General features: G+C 45.5%; 1 protein-coding gene across 13 annotated transcripts in view; it reads right to left on the reverse strand.

Moving 5' to 3' along the window:
* The window catches only part of LOC147626114 (protein MICRORCHIDIA 2-like), a 109667-nt gene that overhangs the window by 35365 nt on the left and 51530 nt on the right, over positions 1-22772 (reverse strand). For all 13 annotated transcript variants that reach the window (XM_086817683.1, XM_086817681.1, XM_086817687.1 and 10 more), the window contains 3 exons: positions 7095-7129; positions 6918-6996; positions 6709-6798 (listed from right to left, as the gene is read on the reverse strand). In XM_086817683.1, coding sequence (XP_086673809.1) covers positions 6709-6798; positions 6918-6996; positions 7095-7129 — 204 coding nt within the window. The remainder of the gene's footprint in view (positions 1-6708; positions 6799-6917; positions 6997-7094; positions 7130-22772) is intronic.

The raw sequence follows: 22772 nt of genomic DNA on the forward strand, positions 1-22772 counted from the left end.
CGGTGGGTACAGATCTAGAGTGGACATCACAGGATACGGCAGCCCGCACAAACTATGGAGAGCATCTCTTAGCCCTCGACAGGGCTCATAGACTAGCCATTTATAATGGACTGGCTAGATGGCCTAGATCCAACTCCTTCACCTCCTACCCCTTCGGACATGGAGCCAGTACAATGGACTATCTAATGGGATCCCTCCCTCTGATCCCACTCATTCCAGAATTTACCATCTCACCTCGCCCCATCGGTGTTGCAGACGACCATGCATACCTGGCCTTCTCCCTCACATGCCGATACACCATCCAACCATTGCTTTGCCCCATAACCATTCGACATACCACTTCACCAGAGAGACCTCTTCCATCATTTCTGATCACGTCTACCACATCCTCTCCGACCTCGACCCCCACATCCCACTTGATGAGCTTACCACACACCTCTACCCCACCCTCTATACATCCGTTGCAGCCGCCTTCCCGCACTCCACAACCACCCCTACATCACTAGGAGGGACTGTCCCATAGAATAGCTGGTACGATGAGGAATGTCGTGATACCCGAGCCCGTCTACATCGGGAGATGGCGCTAGGATCCACCACTCACCAACAGGCGCGAGTGATCTTTCGACGTCTCACACAGAGAAAGAAGAGAGCCTACCTAGCCACGCTTGAGTAGGAGCTATACCAACTATTTCTTGGAAGGGACTGTAGGGAGGCCTGGAGGATCTTCCAGGATCATCGCCTTCCGACTCCGATTACTTCACCCAGCACGTGGCACACCTATGCCACCTCTCTCCACCATGCCCCCGAACAACCCATCCACCTGAACCTTGTCCCCACACTCTTCCTTCTTTCACCTCAGCATGGTGAGAGAAGCTATTGACAGGATCATGATGGACTCCTCACCGAGAATTTCTCCCATGCTAGGGACACGCTAGACCCTTTACTGGTTAACATGTGAGGGCTTCCCCATCAACAACTGGTCATCGAATACTATTGTACCTATCTTGAAAGCAGGTGACCCCTTGGACCCCAACAACTACAAGACTATCATGATTGGTCACACCTTGGATTGGCCAAGATTTATGGTTCAATTTTGGAGCATGAGCTTAGTAGATGGTCCGAGGAGCAAAGACTCAGAGTACTGAGGCAGGCAGGCTTCAAGAGAGGGCACTCCACACTAGATCATATCTTTACACTACAGGGGATCACTGAGGAGGGGAGAGCTCACGAGCATCGGATATACTACTGCTTTGTGGATTTCCACAACTTTTGATACCGTCCCACGGGCCAGACTGATGAGGAGACTGCAAGATATGGGAGTGCCAGTAGAGATGCTTTGGGGGATCATTACACTCTATTAGTCAGTCACAGGGAGAGTACGGGCTCCAGGAGGTGACTCAAAGATCACACACAACACTATCGGGGTGAAGCAGGGCTTCCCCTTGTCTCCTACTCTATTTGGTCTATACATTGACGACATCTTGGTTTACATAGACAAACAGGGAGGATCAGGAGCACATTTGGCAGGAGTCCTGATACCGATCCTCTTGTATGCAGATGATATTGTTCTTATTTCTGATTCACCACAAGGGCTGCAGAGGCATTTGGATGCATTACGGGCCTTTTGCGAGGACCGGGACCTCACTGTGAACCTTGGAAAGACCAAGATCATGATCTTTAAAACCTCCGCACAGTGGAAAAGTAGATCTACAATACAGATTACATACAGTGGAGAGTCTGTGGAGTATGTTACCTCAAATGTATACCTTGTGATTACTTTTGTTGGACCTCAGTTCTCGATGCGGAAGGCGGCCGAAGCTAGATTGATGAGGGGATATGCAGCCCTTGGCTCACTAGAGAGGCAATGCTCACAGATACAGTTTTAGGAGCCGAGGACGAAGCTTTGGCTATTTGATACTTCTAGTTACACCTGCACTACTTTATGGTGCGCCCCCATCTGCGATCCTGGCTTATACCACAAGAGGAGACAGAGGAGAGAGTCGGCCGAGCCAGATACAAAGGAGGTATCTGATGGGTGAAAGCCGATGGAGAGGCCCCTAGTGGCGATGATCTCACGCATGATTAGGAGTAAGCCATCAGTGCCACATGAGATTGTGCGGGCAGAGATGGGGGTTGCACCGATAGTGACAGAGGCTCTATTCCAAACAGTGACATACAAGCATAGGCTATGGGAGCTTCCACTTGATAGATACCCCCGGCTAGCCCTGGAGTCCTCGAGACAGTTAACACTTGAGGGAGATACAGAGTGTTGGTATGCACAAGTAGACACTTGGTTTGGCATGCACGGTATGGTATGCAGATGGAGGCACTCCCCCCGTTCCAGTACAACATAGAGGCCCCGTCATTTGCTATCAGCCCACACAGAGCGAAACAGGGTTATCAGGAAGGACATTGTTAAACTGGATACTCATAGGACATGGAAATCACCTAGTCGTCCACTGGGGACGAAGATGGCCTTCTACAAAGATCACCTCCTATGCCTAACAGTGGATGGGTTCATCATCCGCCCACGCTACATGGACACACACCTATCCTTTGGGGTGAGATGTGCGATCGGCCAGATCCGCACCTCGTCCCACCAGCTGAGAGTAGAGACTGCCAGATATGGGCCTAGGGTGGCCGCACCAGAGGACAGGATATGCCAGCTCTGTCACACAGAGCCCGTTGGGATCATTTCATATATCGATGCCCTGTATACTATGAGATTCGGGGGAGGTTCCACTGCCTCTTCCGAGCTGGGTTTGGACCACTTTCCAGGATCATGAACTTCCAGGATCAAAGATGCTTGGGACTTTTTCTTCTAGAGCTCCATAGACACAGGGAGTCCTTAGTGACATCCAGATCAGCTGTACTTGCTCAAGGACCAGCACAGAGAGCTCTCACCGACTTCTTCCATACCAACACTCCAAGGGCCGATCCACCCATCATACCCAGACCACAGGCTAGTGCAAGAGCTCGAACGAGAGGTGTGACACTCGACAGAGCCACGGAGGTATGCAGAGCTCGACACCCCAGACCCCATGGCCCTCGCCCACAGCCATGCCACCACAAGAGGATCCGGGCCATCATCTCCCATTATCGCAGGACCTTCTCGCGCCAACTCAGTTTTACCACCTTGAGCACCATGTCATAGCAGCACATGAGGCATGTATTAGGGTGATATGAGAGCTCTTTGCTCATGTACCTAGATTAGATTTTATATATATATATATATATATATATATATATATATATATATATATATATATATATATACACACCTAGATGAATCCAAGAACATGCCCAAACTCACCTTTAAAGAACGTGCATGTTATATACTCATGGTAGTCAATCCACAAGACTATATAACTATCAACTCCATTATGCATAGTATGGACTAGATACTACGACATCCCCACTAACGTCATCAGATTTTTGTTATCTTTCTTTATTACTATTTTGTACCCAGGATGATGTACCTCATGGATATTATGTAACCTTTTGATCCCATAGGTCATTTTCGTCTTTTGAAGACGTTAATACAACTTTCTTTCTTTCTTTCTTTCTCTCTCTCAAGAATAAGCCTTCAGTGCCACATGACATTGTGCGAACCGAGATGGGGAGATGGGGACTGCCCCTATAAGGACAGAGGCTCTTTTCCAGACAGTGACATACTGGCACAAATTATGGGAGCTAGATATATAACCTCGGCTTGCCATAGAGTCCTCGAGACAACTGGCACTTGATGGAGACACGCAATGTTGGTATGCACAGGCAAGCACTCGGTTTGGCATGCATGACATGCAGATGGGGGCACTCCCACCGTTTCAGTATAGCATAGAGGCCCCTTCCTTTGCTCTAAGCCGCGTAGAACTGAACAAGGTGATCAGGAAGGACATTGTGAGATTGGATACTCAGAGGACCTGACATCCACCCCTCCAACCCCTAGGGACGATGATGGCTTTCTACGAAGACAATCTTCTTCACATGATGGAGGACGGCTTCATCATATACATGGATACACATCTCTCATTCGGGGTGCGGTATGCGATTGGACATATCTGCAGTTGAGAGTGGAGACAGCTAGATATGGGACAAGAGCAACTCCACCAAAGGGCAAGCCATCCCAGCTTTGCCATACAGAGGCTAAGACAGAGACTCATTATATATGCACATGCGCAGTATACTATGAGATCAGGGGGAGGTGCCACTGCCTGTTCCGAAAGGGATTTGGACCACACTCTAGGATCATGGATTTTCCAGACCAGAGATGCTTGGCGCTCTTTCTTCTAGAGCTCCGCAAACACGGGAAATCCCTCTACAGTCAGATCACCTGCACCCACCCAAGGACCAGCATAGAGAGCTCTCACTAACTTCTTCTTCACTAGAGCCCCGAGAGATGATCTACCCACTGCCCCCGACCTCCAAGCTGATGCAAGAGCTCGACCGAGAGGAGTGACATTAGGCAGAGCCACCGAGCTATGCAAAGCCCGACGCCCCGGACATAGTGGCCGCCACCCACGCTCACGTCACCTCAAGAGGATCAAAGCCAACACAGGGAATCCCTCTGCGGCCAAATCAACTACACCCGCCCGAGGATGAGCACAGAGAGCTCTCACTAACTTCTTCTTGACTAGAGCCTCGAGAGATGATCCACCCATTGCCCCCGACCTCCAAACTCAGGCAGGAGCCCGACCGAGAGGAGTGACATTAGGCAGAGCCACCGAGCTATGCAAAGCCCGACGCCCCCGACATAGTGGCTGCCACCCACACTCCAGTCACCTCAAGAGAATCAAAGCCATCATTTCCCACTACCGGAACTTTCTACCGCCATATCAAACTCATGGCATTGGGTACCATGTTGCAACGCCCTATGCAAGATATTCTTGGTTGATACGAAAGCTTGAGGCTCTGTGTTTTTTTTCATGGACATTTTCTTTTAGTTTTACTTTCAGTACCATGATGATGTGTTCCATGGACATGATGTAACATTTTGGTCTCATATGTCATTTTGGCCTTTTGAAGACATTAATACAACTTTCTTTGTTTCTCTCTCTCTCTCTCTCTCTCTCTCTCTCTCTCTAGCCATGACCTTCACCTATCACCCACCATAGCTGCTTGATCCTTCATGAGCATGCTTGATGGAGCACGTCTAACAATGAGCTGAAAATCACCCTTGACTGAGCATCGTTGGCTGGATGGCTTTCTAATGCTGTGAAAGAGAGACAAAGCTGCCAACAAGGGCGTCGACTACCTAGGGCATTAGTTTGAACACCTCATGGCAACGGTCAAAGAAGAACCGGCAACAAAAAAACTCCCAAAATACTTGACAAATGCTTATGGAAGCCCCAAACGATTGACGCCTGATTGAAGGAAGGCCACCGATGTCGAATGGACAAAAGAGCTCAATGAAGGTCAGAATAGGCAATGGGCGTTCATGGAATCCACCTCTGTTGTGTTGATGGAATTGTGTCCACAGAATTCTTCTCTACTGCTTAAGGCGACAGAATACTCCTCTCACATGCCAAAGCACTGATACCATGTCAATAATCAGAGTTAGCACAGTTGTACAGCAGGCTATGAGGGAGCGAACAGCTCCATATTGTGTGCTGCAAAGAGAGAGGGATAGAGAGAGAGAGAGAGAGAGAGAGAGAGAGAGAAACACTGCTCAAAAGAGACAAACTTGCACGAGTCATGTTAGCTAATGCCTAGAGAACAACCTCACAATAGTGGGGAGAAGAGGAAGAGAGATGATAATCAACAAGTACATTAAGGGGATTGTGGGAGTACACAAGAATGCTAGATGTGATGCCACCCCACATGCTAAATTAGATTCCACCACATATTCTAAGTATGATGCCACCACATATGCCAAATATGACACCACCACATATGCCCTTTAAGAGGCTATTGCTACACAAGAGACTTGTACATACTAGCAGTTGTTCACACACATTGGAACCGCTTTATTTAACGCTTACATTCAATGCTAGTTACTCAACCACCTAGCACTTATTTATTCCCACATTAATCACTATTAAATTTTAATATTTAACAAAACAACCTCACCAAGTACATTGCTTTCATAGGCATAGGCCTTATCTTTGGACTAACTCACACGCATTAAAACAATGACGCATGGCATTCTCCATGACATCACTGCTTACTATTTAATAACTATTAAATTTTAATATTTAACAAAACAACCTCACCAAGTACATTGCTTTCATAGGCATAGGCCTTATCTTTGGACTAACTCACACACATTAAAACAATGACGCATGGCATTCTCCATGACATCACTGCTTACTACACAAATATTATGATTTATCTATAGCCTTAAGAGGCTGTTCACACACACATATACAGAGACACAAACTGGCGTTTACACACGAGACAGGCATGCACACATGAAGCTCCAAATACCAACACCCAACAACACCCCCCCCCCCCCCCGCGGGGCGCTTCTCTAACCCCTAAACCAAAACCTCCTCCCCTTCACAACAATTCACTCATAGGGCATTTGATCCAATGGTGTTTCAATTACATTTAGTAATGAAAGGTCTCTAATCATTATTTCATACTTCCATAAATCTTTGGAAAGATCAATCAATAGTCAAACCTCTTAGCAATAAAGGATGCCACATTATTGTGTACACTTTTTAAGAGATACTATTTCTTGAATAAAAACAGATAACAGAAGCATACATTGTCCGATCGTCATATTTGAAGTCTTTCGTGAATAACCTAAACTCATGCAATGTCTCATGTTATCAGGGTCCATTCCACCTCCATCATCTGCAACAATACAATTTTCTTATCTTTATGAGAATACAGGTACATACTGATAACATATGGATTATGTGCTGCATGATGTTGATTGTAGTAGGGCATTGTCTAATTAGAAAAAAGCATACCTTGTACCAGCAATGCAGGAGTATTATCAAGAGTGTTTGTAACCTTGTCCACGCTAACAAAGGTCGCCCCATTTGAAACCTTTAACAAAGCGCCAGCAGTAAAGACAATGCTTTTAAATAACCTTAAAATATAAAGAATATCAGAGAATAATCTGCAAGGCAAAATAGATGACGTACCTCATCTATAGCATTGTCAAGAAGCTCTGCTATTGCTGTTGAGAGAAACGAAACAAAAATCAATTGGCATAATGAATGGAGCCTCTCTCTCTCTCTCTCTCTCTCTCTCTCTCTCTCTCTCTCTCTCTCTCAGAGTCGGTGGTCTTCCTCAAGGCTGGGATAGGGCAGACATAGCTCAAGAGCTTCGAGAAGACTACATATTAGATACAGATGTACTTACAGCACAACTGAGCAAAGTAGTCCCCTTCGTGGACTTAGGAGACCCTATCTCTATTATAGTAAAGGGTACACAAGCAAAAGTCTCCTATATGGACAACAATGAGAAAATAGCAGTGATGAAGCAAACAAGGTCTCTCCAAGGGACAAAGGTATGGATAGCTGATGAACTCACCCCGCTACAACTCAAGCACAAATCGGCAGAGTTGAATAAAGTTAAAGAAGCAAGAAAGAATGGCAAATGGGCAATATACAGAGGAGGACAAGCAATCATTAAAGAATTCCGTACCCCACCCCCCTCAAGAGCAAATCCATCCATGGATGAAATATAGCTATTTTTATTTTGAACCTCAATTTCGAACTAGATGCAATAGAACCCATTGTAATTTAAACTCTTAAGAGTTCATTTTGAGTTTTTTTTTTCAGTTTTATGCCTCTTTGGCATCGATACCCAGAGTGGAATGTAAATGGATGTACCTGATCTGTCCCATAGGTCGGATTCGGCCTCCCGTGGACGTTAATATAACTTTCTTTTTCTCTCTCTCTCTCTCTCTCTCTCTCTCTCTCTCTCTCTCTCTCTCTCTCTCATGTACACACATGGACATTGAACTGCCCACTATCTCCCACATCTTTGGCCTGTACAATGGTAAGATATCAACTTTCATGGACAGATTTGGAGGTAGAGGCTCAAGTTCCAACATTGTCTCACGTGGTAGTACTCATCTTGTTATATGCAGATGACATAGTCTTGATATCAGATTCAGCCGAGGGGTTACAGAGACATCTAGAGGCACTTGAGAGGCTTTGTGATGAGAGAACCCTCACAGTCAATCTCGGCAGAACCAAGGTCATGGTCTTCAATACATCATATGAGGTCACATCATGGCTATCCTTCCTTTATAAAGGATCTCAAGTGGAGATCATTAAGTCGTATGCATACCTTGGGGTGACATTTACAGGACCATGCTTCTGCATGACAGTGGCCGTTGAGGCTCAGTTGGCGGGCTATGCATCCCTAGTATGCTTGGAGAGAGTGCTTTCAGGCCCACTTCCAAGATCCCCATACCAAGAGATGGCTCTTTGGCACTCTGGTACTGACAGCGATGTATGGTGCACCTTTTAGGGGACTGTTTCTTGGTGTGGAGTCCTCAAAGAGCATAGGGAGACTACAACTAATGATGTTGAGCAAAGCATCAGTGCCACATGGTACTGTCCTAGCAGAGATTGGGGCAGTACCCTGGGTCACAAATGCCCTCTTCTAGACCAGCATGTATATACACTTTCTAGGGACCATCTCTCGAGACTCGCACTTGAGTCATCCTTGCAATTACACCAGGCAAGGAAGAGGGAGATATGTTGGAATAGGTTACCTCAGAGACACAGAATGTGCAAGTACAAGATGAAAGCACCACACGTACATGTCAACCATACACCCCAACAGCTATGCGTGTATAGTCCTAACTAGAACCAAGATTAAAAGAGATCATGACACATGGCTTTTAATCCAATGGTCATTTTATAAACTGCAAATCATAGTCTATATGTGACTTATTGCTAGGAAAAATGTCACCAAACTAATACTAATGCATAATCATAGTTGCCAGGCGTTTCAAAAACGGCAGGTATGAAACGGGTTTCATACGTTTTGAAACGTTTCATAAAAGGTAAGAAACGGGTAAAAAAAGGTTTCATACAAAATAGAAAAAACATGTATATTTTTAACTTGAAATATAGAAAAGAAAAAACTGTTGACATAACTTATAAGAGACCACATTGAATTCATTTCAATAAAAACAAAATACATGTAAGATATGATGATATCACAAATCACGTGGGTGATTACTGATGACTAAGCAGAAATCAAAAGGATCACCACGTGGGTGATGAGTCATGACTCAAAATCCAAGATCAAAATAAATAGCATGTCCAAAGTTCAAACTAAATAACATGTCCAAATAAAATGATACTGGCAGCAGCTGCTAGCTACTATCTGCATCCTCATCTGCATCCTCATGCTCATCCTCATCTGCATCTTTTGCCTTTGCAGCCTCACTCTCAAGGTCACTGCCGGTAGCCGAGTCCTCAAATGCCTCATCCTCTAGAGGTGCAGGTGCACCACTAGTACTAGCCTCTCGAGAAGATCCTGTAGTGCGAGCCGGAGCCATGATCTCATAGAGCATAGAATAGATGTCTCTCTCCTCCTGAGGAATGTCGGGAATCTCCTTGCACTTCATGATATCAATCTTATCTGGATTCACTTGGCGAGGCTCAATGGGATGACCCTTTTGTTCTAGCAATCAGAGATTGCAATGACAAAAGACAAGCCTCTCCAATTGTGCTGAGGAGAGTCTATTTCTCATTTTCGTGTGAAAAAGAGCCCATGTACTCCAGTTTCTCTCACAAGGCCCTGAACTGCAATCCTGGGAGAGAACTCTCAATGCAATCCGTCTCTACATTGTACACACACAAAAAAAAATAAAAAATAAAAAAATAAAAAAATAAAAAAATAAAAAAAATTGGATAATGAAAAAAACGCGTTTCATACAGGACGAAACGTTTCGAAACGTTTCGTACGTTTCGAACCTGTATGAAACGCGTTTCTATGCAACTGTGTGCATAATACACATTTCCAATATCATATCTTTCACAATCCCCCTTGTAATGGAAATGTGAATGTAATGAGTCACATCAGATCACAAACTATACCAAACTTAAAAGCTTTGCAAAAAGCTTCAGACTTACCTCTAGGAAGCCCCTTGGTGAAGATGTCTAGAGTTGGACAATAGACAAGACCTAACATATCTTGCACCTGCTGATTTGTTGTGTCAAGATTGATGTCGCCTGTGTAAAGTCTCTCTCGCACATAGTGATAATGGGCCTCAACGTGCTTTATCTGTGCATTATAAACAATTGGCAATAGCACTGACTATATGTGAGAATAGGAGTCCACCACTCTGCATTTTCCATGTCAACCAACCTCCCCCTCAACTATATGCACTCTGCCGTGGTAGTGAAGACTGCTCTATACTCGGCTTCACATGACGATAGCCCGCCATAGTGGATTGTTTCTTGCTAAGCTAAGAAATCGGTGACTTGCCCAACAATAAACAATCCACTTGTGGATTGTCATCTATCATCGTAATCACAAGCCCAATCTAAATCATTATAGCCATAAAAGTGAATTTCACCTCCTCTGACATAAAACGATCCAACAGCATGTCGTGATCCAAGAGCATGTCCTCTACATTATTCCATGTCATGATCATGTCATCTACATAGAGCAATATGATATATATATACCTAGATGAATCCAAGAACATGCCCAAATTCACCTTATAAGAAAGTGCAATTTATAACCTAATGGTAGTCATCCACAAGACAATAAACCATCAACTCCGTCATGCATAGTATGGACTAGATACTACAACATCCCCACTAACGTCATCAATGCCCAATAGTGGGTGTAGAACTTGATATCAATATATGCTCCCAAACACACACCCCCCACGTGCACACACACAGCATACATTCATACAAAGGTTTGTGTGTTAAGTTTTTGTCAGAGCTCCGGAGATACAAGGCAGACTCAACCCTAATGAAGCCTAGCACCAAGGACCATATCTTCTTTTTTCTTTCAAATGTAGAGAGTGCTCTCAGTTAGACTATTCTGAAACCCCCGGCTACTTAGACATGCATGTATCTTTTGATATCAAGCTCTAGAAGCTTGGATCAAACCATAAAGAGCCTTTCTTAACAAGCACACATATTTTTTGTGTCTTACAATCTCATATCCAAGTGGTTGCTACACATAAACCTCTTCTTGAAGTTCACCATTCAAAAATGCAGTTTTAATGTCCAACATGATGTACTGCTTGTTGGAGATGCAATCCACACTTCTAGAGAGAACCAGCTCACGTGGTGAGACTAGGTTTGAATCTTGGCAAGTTGAGGTTTCCACAAATTGGATTACCGAAGGTCACCGAACACCCTTAAGGTTTTGGGGTCTGGATGGCTACTAGGATGGGTGACCTCCCGTGAAGTGGGAGGATCCATGTTTCCAACAGTGGTATCAGAGCCCAGGTTGTGAGCTTGGAAGCTAAGACCTCAACCAAAGTCTGGCTTGAGGAAGGGTGTTGGAGATGCAATCCACACTTCTAGAGAGAACCAGCTCACGTGGTGAGACTGGGTTTGAATCTTGGCAAGTTGAGGTTTCTACAAATTGGATTACCGGAGGTCACCTAACACCTTAAGGTTTTGGGGTCTGGATGGCTAGACCAATTTGTGGAAGACCTCAGTTAAGCGCGCTTGTACAGGAACATAACTGGGATGGGAGACCCCCCGGGAAGTGGGAGGATCCATGTTTCCAACACTCCTAAAGCAGTTACCGCCTTGACAATTGTCATCTTTGAAATGGGAATAAAAGTCTCATCATAGTCAATTCTCTTCTCCTTAGAGTATTCTTCGGCAACAAGTCTAGCCTTTATCCGACTATTGCCATCAGATTTACACTTGACTTTATAAACCCACTTAGAACCAATCACATTCTTGCCAAGTGGCAAATCCACAAGATCCCATGTTTGATTTTATTGCATTTTTCAATGTAAAATGCCTTTGGCTTGCTCATAAGTACGTGGCTCTACCATATCCATGACACTACTCATAAAAGCAAACTCTACCCTCTACCTAACCCTCGAGTGTCCCGAGAAGTCATCTTTGGAGTCGGGACTGTTCTAACCTATTGAATTTCTTCCCTTTCAACATCCTCAAAATCTTGAGGCATGTCGAGCTCATCCAACGAGGTAATTGCTGAAAATCAGCTAGCTGATCCAAATTTCAATGTATGTGTTAGAATTGTGCATCTAAGTGTTATGGGACTCTCCCTATTTATTGGGCATTTTATCTATTTTCACATGGATTATTGTCTTGGGCCAATCGGCCAGCTTCTGTCCTCACTATATAAGGGCCTCTCATTTTCACTTGTATTTCATCCATTTCCTTGCACAAGTTCAACATTCTCTTGCTAGCTATTGCTATTGTAAAGCTTCAAGATATTTTAAACTTGTACACAAGCTCTCTCTACTCTATCTCTAGTTTTGTTTATGCTTCCGCCTGTGCATTCTCCAACACGGTATCATTCACCTAGGTTTAGGCTATTGAGCTGCTCCATTGCATTCAGCTCGCCATTTTCTTCATCTGTGCCTTGCGTTTTCTTCCATAGCTCCTTGCTGCAGATCAATCCCAAACCGTGGCTGTGTTTCACTATTCTGCTACGTTTTCTGGTCCAGCCAGCCCTCTTCTTGATTTCGGCCAATCTTCTTGGCTGCGTTTTCTTCTACAAAGGCAAGCTGTGGAGTTTCTTGGCTGCGTTTCCGTCTACAGAGGCAAGCGTTGGATTTTTTGGCTGCATTTTCTGTTATCAGCAACAGTTGTGGTGAGCTTCTTGCGTGTGGAGTTGCCAGACAAGTGGCTATACATCTTCCTCTTCCTCTACGAGTCCCTACCCTTCCGGTAGGACGTTCCCGGTGGTTTCTTGGATTGTTTTGCTGCTGTCCAGATTCCGTCTCTCTCAAGTTTGAGAGAGGGCTGATTGGTTCTGGAGCCTTGCTTCATTGGAAAGCACTTGAGAGGAGTCTTTGAGAGCTGAGATTTGTGTTTCTTGTTGCTGTGGATATGGCTCCCCCCTATACGAACAAGGATGACAAGTTGAAAGGACCCAACTATGCCCATTGAAAGCTTCAAATGCAAATTTGGTTCATCCACAGGGTTTTGTGGGATATTGTTCATGGCACTGAGGGGAAGCCCAAGCGTCCTCAAAACTCTAGGAGGTGGGACTCAGGATCAAGAGGATGAATTCGTTGCGGAATTACAAGACTGGGAGAATCAAGATTCGAAGGCGCATTCAATGCTTGTGCGGACCATCACAGAGGAGTTCCATGCAGTCGTTTCAAATGAAGGCCAAGATTATCCATGACCAATTACTGGCTATGGGTGCTGCTTTGTCCTCTACTTAGCTCTTATCCTCACCAAGCTTCCTCCGAACTACGATGTGATTTCTCAATCTTTGCGGTACCAAGTCACATCCACTCAGTTGGATTTTGTTGATCTTAGCTCCCTACTATTGGAGTAAGAGTCCGTCCTCGTCTCATAGGGTAAGTTGAGGGTGTCAGCCAACAGGTTCTGAACAAGCACTTTCCTCAATTCAGAAGAAACGTCGGAGTCGCTGCTTCTCTTACAGGGGAAGAGGACATCTGTCCAAGGATTGTTCGTCCAAGCAAAAGGACAAGACCAAGGGCAAGGCTTCATCTCAGAGAAAGGGCAAAGACGCGACAATGATACAGATTCTAGTACCACTTCTAGGGTGCTTCCGACTCAAGAGGGCCCAGATGGTGTACTTCTCTAGTACACATGCAATTCCCCCCATGTCCTTCCAGCTAGAGGAGGCTTGTGGACATAAGAGGGAATTGATTACAGCTCCACTTACTGGAGCATGGGAACCGTGATTCGAAGTTCCAAGCATTAAACATCTGGCACGACATGGTTATCTTTTGCACAAGTTCAACATCCTCTTGCTAGCTATTGCTATTGTAAAGCTTCAAGAAATTTTAAACTTGTACACAAGCTCTCTCTACTCTATCTCTAGTTTTGTTTATGCTTCCGCCTGTGCATTCTCCAACACGGTATCATTCACCTAGGTTTAGGCTATTGAGCTGCTCCATTGCATTCAGCTCGCCATTTTCTTCATCTGTGCCTTGCGTTTTCTTCCATAGCTCGTTCTTGCTGCAGATCAGTCCCAAACCGTGGCTGTGTTTCAATCTTCTGCTGCGTTTCTGGTCCAGCCAGTCCTCTTCTTGATTTCGGCCAATCTTCTTGGCTGCGTTTTCTTCTACAGAGGCAAGCTGTGAAGTTTCTTGGCTGCGTTTCCGTCTACAGAGGCAAGCGTTGGATTTTTTGGCTGCATTTTCTGTTATCAGCAACAGTTGTGGTGAGCTTCTTGCGTGTGGAGTTGCCAGACAAGTGGCTATACATCTTCCTCTTCCTCTACGAGTCCCTACCCTTCCGGTAGGACGTTCCCGGTGGTTTCTTGGATTGTTTTGCTGCTGTCCAGATTCCGGCTCTCTCAGATTTGAGAGGGGGCTGATTGGTTCTGGAGCCTTGCTTCGTTGGAAAGCACTTGAGAGGAGTCTTTGAGAGCGGAGATTTGTGTTTCGTGTTGCTGTGGGTATGGCTCCCCCCTATACGAACAAGGATGACAAGTTGAACGGACCCAACTATGCCCATTGAAAGCTTCAAATGCAGATTTGGTTCATCCACAAGGTATTGCGGGATATTGTTCATGGCACTGAGGGGAAGCCCAAGCGTCCTCAGAACTCTAGGAGGTGGGACTCATGATCAAGAGGATGAATTCCTTGCAGGATTACAAGACTGGGAGAATCAGGATTTGAAGGCGCATTCAGTGCTTGTGCGGACCATCACAGAGGAGGTCTCACCGGTCATGCAAACTCTCACCAGTGCTCATCAGGTATGGTCTAAATTGGAGGATCTTTGTGCTCGAGATTCGTCGATGAGGACAGTTACCTTGCAAGAGTAGCTCTACGTTTTGTTATTCCCTGAAGGTAGAAGGCAGTTCCATGCAGTCGTTTCAAATGAAGGCCAAGATTATCCATGACCAATTACTGGCTATGGGTGCTGCTTTGTCCTCTGCTCAGCTCTTACATTAACCAAGCTTCCTCCGAACTATGATGTGATTTCTCAATCTTTGCGGTACCAAGTCACATCCACTCAGTTGGATTTTGTTGATCTTAGCTCCCTACTATTGGAGTAAGAGTCCGTCCTCGTCTCACAGGGTAAGTTGAAGGTGTCGGTCAACAGGTTCTGACCAAGCACTTTCCTCAATTCAGAAGAAACGTCGGAGTCGCTGCTTCTCTTACAAGAGAAGAGGACATCTGTCCAAGGACTGTTCGTCCAAGAAGAAGGACAAGACCAAGGGCAAGGCTTCATCTCAGAGAAAGGGCAAAGACGCGACAATGATACAGATTCTAGTACCACTTCTAGGGCGCTTCCGACTCAAGAGGACCCAGATGGTGTACTTCTCTAGTACACATGCGATTCCCCCCATGTCCTTCCAGCTAGAGGAGGCTTGTGGACGTAAGAGGGGATTGATTACAGCTCCACTTACTAGAGCATGGGAACCGTGATTCGAAATTCCAAGCGTTAGATATCTGGCAGGACATGGTTATCTTTTGTTTAGCAGAGATTATGAACTAGATTTGTTCCGAGTTCATTGTTCGAGGCTTTTGGGACGTGGTGTGTTTTCCGTCCACTATTGGGGATTATGGACACGGTGTGTCCAACAGCTCATCATCTATTCGCTGCACACTTGTGTGGGAATTCGTAGCCAAGCAAAGTTCCTGGCTGTTCGTGGTGGCATTTTGTTTCAAGGAAACATGTTGGCGGGTGAAACCGGCCTCTGGTAGAAACCAAAGTGCGGTAGACTAGCAGTCAAAGTGCCCCAAATCTGAAATAAAACCGACACCTGTTGGCCCCAAAGCTTGGCGCCCCTTCCGGTATTTCTTTATTCAATTTCAAAAAGATGTAAAGCTAAGTACAACAAAACCAGCCAAGAGTATACACCTGTATGTCCAATCTGGCAGCCCACAAGACCTCTTAGCACAGAGGATTCACACACAGATCTATGTCCCACAAAAGCAACACTCTGTGTTCCCCTCTGATCAGCCAAGACCATTGAGTAGGACAGCCTTGAGCACACATCTGGCATATCTCATGTACATGGTTCCACAACTCAGCACAAACATACATCCATTGTCCAATCTCTGTTTCCACACTTTCAATCTGCCATACCCCTCCTCTCACAAGGGACCAGATAGCACAACTCTGCAGCAGACATAAGCCAATGGAAAGAAAGATAGATGGACAAGTTCAAAGCTTACCAAATCAACTCGTGGTTTTGCACTCGTGAAGCCAATCGTATCAGTCTGTACTTGCCTTCTTGCAACCACCTGTCTGATGCAACAAATAAGCTCTGAGAAAGCTTTGCCTGCAGCTGGAGATGCACTATTCCCTACTGTTCAGGTCTGAACAGATCTGCAACCAGCTGTACCGGCCCGTACAGGTCAGTAGTACACTATTGTACCTGTCCGTACAATTTCGACAGGTGCCTGTGCTGTACTCGTCAGTTCCCAACAGCAACCGCCTGCTAACTGTATCTGTCAACACAGCCTGCACCTGTCCTGTCCAGCGCTGCCTGCTCCTGTCATGTCCGTACGACTGTACCAGCAATCCACGTGGCAGTTGTACCTGCCTGCGCTGCCTAAAATTGCAACTGCAGTCGCTTGCAACAGTCAGCAACAACAAAGAAAACAGTCGCCTGTCCTGCAGCAGCCGTACACAGTACCTGCTGTCCGTATAGAGCTGTACGGCCTGGCTGTACGGCCTGTTTTGCCTAGAAAATTCTAGCAAAAAGCAGCAACCAGCAGTCGACGTTTCTTCTCCTCTTCCCTACGCTTCAGCTTGCACGACTTCCCAAAAGCTAGGGAGAGAGAGAGAGAGAGGTGAGAGAGGCATGCAACTCCAAAAGTGGAGTGGCCTCTCTCCAAAAATGTCCTAGGGGCCCAACTTTAATAAACATTAAAGTTTCCTAGGGGCCACTAAGGTCTAGGGGCAACCATACATAAAACATTAAAATATTAATGTTCTAGTTCCCCCCTTCACACCTGGAGGTGTCCATACATCATTCTCTCTGTCCGGGCACCCCAAATGTGAATCATTTAATATTTTTGCTCAGCAACCACCATGCTCACACTTGTGCTGAGCCATTTTCACAGGGTCATGACATACCCCCCTCTTGAAAAATGGCAAGCGTCCTCGATTGCATTCTCGTGATACAGCAAACTATCCAAAATGAAATATACAATATGGCAAGATCAGCGTCCCAATCTCTCTAAGCCATGCACGTGTAACATCATTCACTGCAAACCAATGGCATAGTAGTAAGTTGTATACCACTGTGAACCATACACAACCACAAAATCCAATGTGACTAGTACACATATATCATAGAAGCCCTATAAACAGATGTACTGTCAGCCATCAGTACCTTCGGGTGAGATCAAAAACTGCACCAAGCGACCTCTAGATGTCATCTGAGCCTGTCTGTATCAAGGGAGTGGAGGTGCTACCCCCCTCTTGAGCATCAGGCAATGCTCCAGACCCATGCTCTGCTGAACCTGAATGAGCCACAACAAGACTCGGCTCTAACTCAAAGGCATCGAGATAAAGCTGCAAAACCTGAGGTGAATCTGTTAAGTCACCTTCCTCCATCCACTTTGCATCCATCGGTGAATAGTTCTTGAACTTCACAAGATAGCGACGGGAAACTTTACCTCGTACCTTTCTTTCTTTATGTGCCAGTATCTGCTCTGGAATAAGAACCTCATCAAGTTCCTCAACTTCCGGCTGAGCCTCATCTGATACATCCTCAGGCACATCCCCACGGAAAGGTCTAAGGAGACTCACGTGAAAAGCATTGTGAATCCGCCAGTGATCTAGTAGCTTCAAGCGATAGGCTACCTCACCAATCTTTTCCAATACCTGAAAAGGCCCATAATAACGCATGCTCAACTTAGGGAATAAGCGCTCTTTACCCTTCATCTTCTTGAGTCTAGCCTTTTCAAAGCGCAAAAGAACCCAATCACCCAATGCAAACTCTAAAGCACGTCTGTGACGGTCTGTCGCTTTCTTTTGCTTCTGCTGACTTTTCTGGAGTGCCAACTTAACTCTCCGATAAGCTTCATCCATGTTTTCCACATACTGATCAGCCTCAAAGATCTTATCCTTTGTATGCAAAATGGGCATAGTTTCCACGAGTTTCGGAAACGGGGGTGCGGAGCACGGCGGGAAACGGAGTTTCGGAGTTTCGATTGAAATGCACATACAATTAGAAATTAGAACTAAGTGGAAACAAGAAAGATGCACATTGTACAGTGTACTATGTAAACTGTAGTTAAGGGTAGTGAATTACCAGCGTGGGAGCACAATTTCCATACTTCTCCCACCATGAGACAGGCTGTAGCTGAGTCTCTCGAAGCTTTGCAGTCTCTCGACCAAAGCTCCCTGTCTGGTTGTGAAAGGCCAAGAGATCATCCTCTATACATTTCAGCATGTGCACATTACCAGATGTCAAGTTCCTCATGTATGTCATGAAGCCTTCTTCTAGCTCCTCGTTCTCGTATTGCTCCTCATCTCGCCACAAAGGATGCAATACATGTGCTACTGCATGAATCGGCCTGTTAAACCAATCCCATCGCCGATTCCACACAGCCTTGATTTCATCAACCCTTTAGAGATCAAACCATAAGATAAAAAAGGACAAAAAACAAGAGTCAAGAGTCGAGACCAATGTAAAGACTCAAGAGTAAAATAAAGATAAGAAGTAAAGCAAGGGTAGCCATGACTGAGGAGACTTACTGCTCTGCTCTCAAGTAGTCTTGCTTGTTGAGAGCCTCCCCAATCTTGTCCATGTACTCGTATAAAAGGCCTAGAGTACTGCCCTCCATGTCTGTAATGCGTAACACTGTGTAGATGGGGTTGAGAGTTTTGATCAACCCCTCAACCTCTACCCACCACTCCTCTCTCATGACATCACGCACAAAAGCTCTTGCCTTGGGGCTCTCTCTCTCATCCCACTCTAGCCATTCATTTGAGTAGACAGTGCGTACCAACTCTCTGCGGACTCGCAGGAGTCTCTCAAGCACAATGAACATGTAGGCAAATCTAGTGGCTGCAGGCTGCAATAGCTCAAGAGTGTTGTAGGCCCGATACATGCTCAAGACTTTTGGCCTCTTCTTCACAAACTTCACCATGCTTCGTGCGGTGCAAAAGATGGCTTCAACCCATTGTATTTGACCTATGTCCTCAATCAATAAGTCGAGGCTATGTGATGCACAAGGGGTCCACACAATGGCTGGAAATTCATCCTCTAGCATAGAGCCCATAGACTTACAATTACTTCCATTATCTGTCACCACCTGCACAACATTCTCAGGCCCAACTTGCACTATAGCCTCCCTTATATGTGTCCAAATAAATGCACCTGTAATTGTGAGACCTGGGAGGGAGGCATCAATGGCTTTCAAAAACATAGTGCCTTTGCAGCATGACACCAAAACATTGTATACATTTCTCCTGCGTACATCTGACCACCCATCACACAATATAGTGCAGCCATACTTTTTCCATGTTTCCTTCAAGGGCTCTAGCTGCACTTCTATGCATGATTTTTCCCGCTTTAGCTCTCGTGTCCGCAGAGCCTCAGATGTAGGGCCATCCCACTCGCATCCAATGCGGCTGATGGCCCTCATGATCTTCCTCCATTGATTTGTCTTGGCCACATGAAAGGGAATGGCACACCGTATGAACATCCGGGTGAGCTCCCTAGTTGCCTCTGCAATTGCTTGCTTTTGAAATCCTGCTTGGATGCTAGCCCTTTGTACAGTATTTATTGGAGGGGTGTCTTGTGAATGTGATACATCACCTGGCAAAGGAGTCCTCCTTGCATGCACACCCGACACTGAGGTAGAGGAGAAATCTGATCCTGTGTCTCTGCCTCTGGCCCTCTTTGCTGCTGCTGCTTGACTTGAACCAGCTTCATGCTCTTGACCACCCATTGCTGTAGATACTTCCTCTTCGGGAACGGCAAAACGCTTTTGCCTCCACATTTCAAGGCTTTTCCGAACATCTAGAGGAACAGAGGGGCATGGCCCTACATCTTTGTTTGGAACATGAGCAAGATGGTCCTTCACACGGGTGACACTCCCCGTTTTGACCAACCCACAATATTTACATCTCCATTTCCTGGAGCCACCAGATCCTGCATAAGCCCCCACTTGCTCCACATGCTGCCAAAAAGGATCCGGAGTCCGAGCCATGTTACTTAACTTACTTGTGCGGTTCGAGGTCGGAAGACTCGGAGAGATTCGAGAAGTGGAGGCTGTTTTTCTGGTCCTGCAGGCTGCGAGCAAGGTGTGACTCCTTCTTGCTTGGTAGAGCTTAGATGGCAAAGGTGGAGGCCCCAAGTAGAGAGGTAGAGGGCGTGGTAGAGGGCTGATGTGGAGGTAGAGGAGTAGAGGGCAAGGTAGATGGCTAGAGCAGCTCCAAACAGGCGGCGGAAAGAAGCCGAAAAATGCCGGCGAAGAGAGCACGCAGGTTTTTAAACCCTGGAAAAAATAAAAGCTGGAAACGTCGTTTCCGTTTCTGGAAACGTTTCCGAAACGTTTCGGCGTTTCGGTGCTCCAGAAACGCCGTTTCTGGAAACTATGAAAATGGGTGGTACCTTCTTCCCTCCTTCCACAATCTCAAAAGGCGCCTTGCCCATCGAGGTATAAACAGTGTTGTTATATGCAAACTCCACCAAAGGAAGATACTTTCCCCATTGTTGCTTGTGCTCTGACACATAACACTTAAGAAGGTCCAACACTGTAGAGTTAGCCTCTTCTGACTGACCATCTGTTTGTGGATGAAATGATGATGAAAACTTGAGAGTTGTACCCATGTTGTCAAACAACCCTCTCCAGAATAAACTCGTCATCCGTGGATCACGGTCACTAATGATAGAAGATCCAACACTATAGAGTTAGCCTCTTCTGACTGACCATCTGTTTGTGGATGAAATGATGATGAAAACTTGAGAGTTGTACCCATGTTGTCAAACAATCCTCTCCAGAATAAACTCGTCATTCGTGGATCACGGTCACTAATGATAGACGTAGGCAAGCCATGATACTTGAAGATGTTCGCGATGAACAACTTCACCATATGATCCACTTTGATCGTCTTACGCACGGGAATGAAATGAGCCTGCTTACTGAACCTGCATATGATAGTCCAAATGTCATCATTGCCGGTTTGTGTCCATGGCAGATCAAATATAAAATCCATGGCAATGCTCTCCCAAGGTCTATCAGGAATAGGTAAAGGCTGTAGTAACCCTGGTGTCTTTTGACGGTCAAACTTTACCTTCTGACATACGATGCATTGCCTGACAAAGGCATCAACATCTCTTCTCAAGGTTGGCCAATAAAAGACGATCTCCACTGCTTTTACCGTGGCGTCAATACCTCTACGACCTGCATACGGTGAAGCATGACTTTCAATCATAACCTTGAGTCGCAATGGCCTGGTAACACACAGTCTGCCATGCATCAATAAAAACCCATCTCTGAGAGTATAATGCTCATGCCGCTGACCCTCAGACATCTGATCATACAACTTGCCAAAGTAAACATCATGGGCATACAGCTCTTTCATTTCATCAAGCTCATGATGATAAGCAAGAGAAACTGCTGAGACCTGTGGCTTGCGTGACAAAGCATCTGCCACAACATTCTTTTTGCCTTCCACATGCACAATCTGAAAGCGGAACATAGACAAAAAGTTTGCCCATCGCATATGCTTCTCTAAGCTTAGTTTGTGTGAGGAAATAACGCAAAGTCTGATGATCTGTCTGCACAGTGAAATCAACCCCAAGCAAATAGTGTTTCCATGTAGAAAGAGCATGAATTACAGCCAACATCTCTTTCTCATAAACTTGTAAATGCTTCTCGACATCTTGCAATATTCTACTCTCATAGGCTATCACATGTCCCTCCTGCATGAGAACTGCCCCAATGCTACTTCCAAATGCATCACATTGGACAACAAAAGCCTTTCGAAGGTCCGGTAATACCAATACTGGATCCGAAGTAAGCTTTTCTTTAAGCTTTTTGAAGGCTGTAATTTCCCGATCAACCCATCTAAATGGAGTTGCTTTCTTTGTCAAAGCATGAAGAGGCGAAGCAATTTCAGCAAAATGCCGTATGTACCGCCTGTAATAGGAACACAATCCCAAAAAGCTGCGTACATCATGCACGGTCCTCAAATCTGGCCAATTAAAAATTGCTTCTACCTTCGATGGATCCATACGGACACCATCCATTGACACAATATGCCCCAAGAAATGTATCTCTTGCAAGAAGAACTCACTCTTCTTGGCATTAATAACCAACCTATGGTTCCGGAGTTCTGCAAACACAATGGCTAAATGCCTTCTATGCTCCTCCTCAGTTTGTGAATGCACAATCATATCATCAAAGAATGTGCCCACAAACGCTCTCTGAGGCCGGAAAATCCTATCCATCATTCTGTTAAATGTGGCAGGTGCATTTGTCAAACCAAAGGGCATAACCAAGAACTCATATAACCCAAACGTGGTTCAGAATGCCGTCTTATGCACATCTTCGGATCTAATACGTATCTAATGATACCCGCTTTTCAAGTCAATCCGACTAAAGACTGTGGAGCCCTGTAAGCGGTCCAAAATGTCATCGATCCTCCGAATGGGGAATCGATTCTTGATGGTATTTTTGTTCAGCGCCCTGTAATCAATACACATGCGCCAAGAACCATCCT

Source organism: Cibotium barometz, chromosome 23 (genome assembly GCF_041138505.1).
Source record: "Cibotium barometz isolate CiBa-2024 chromosome 23, ASM4113850v1, whole genome shotgun sequence".
Classification (NCBI taxonomy): Eukaryota; Viridiplantae; Streptophyta; class Polypodiopsida; order Cyatheales; family Cibotiaceae; genus Cibotium; species Cibotium barometz.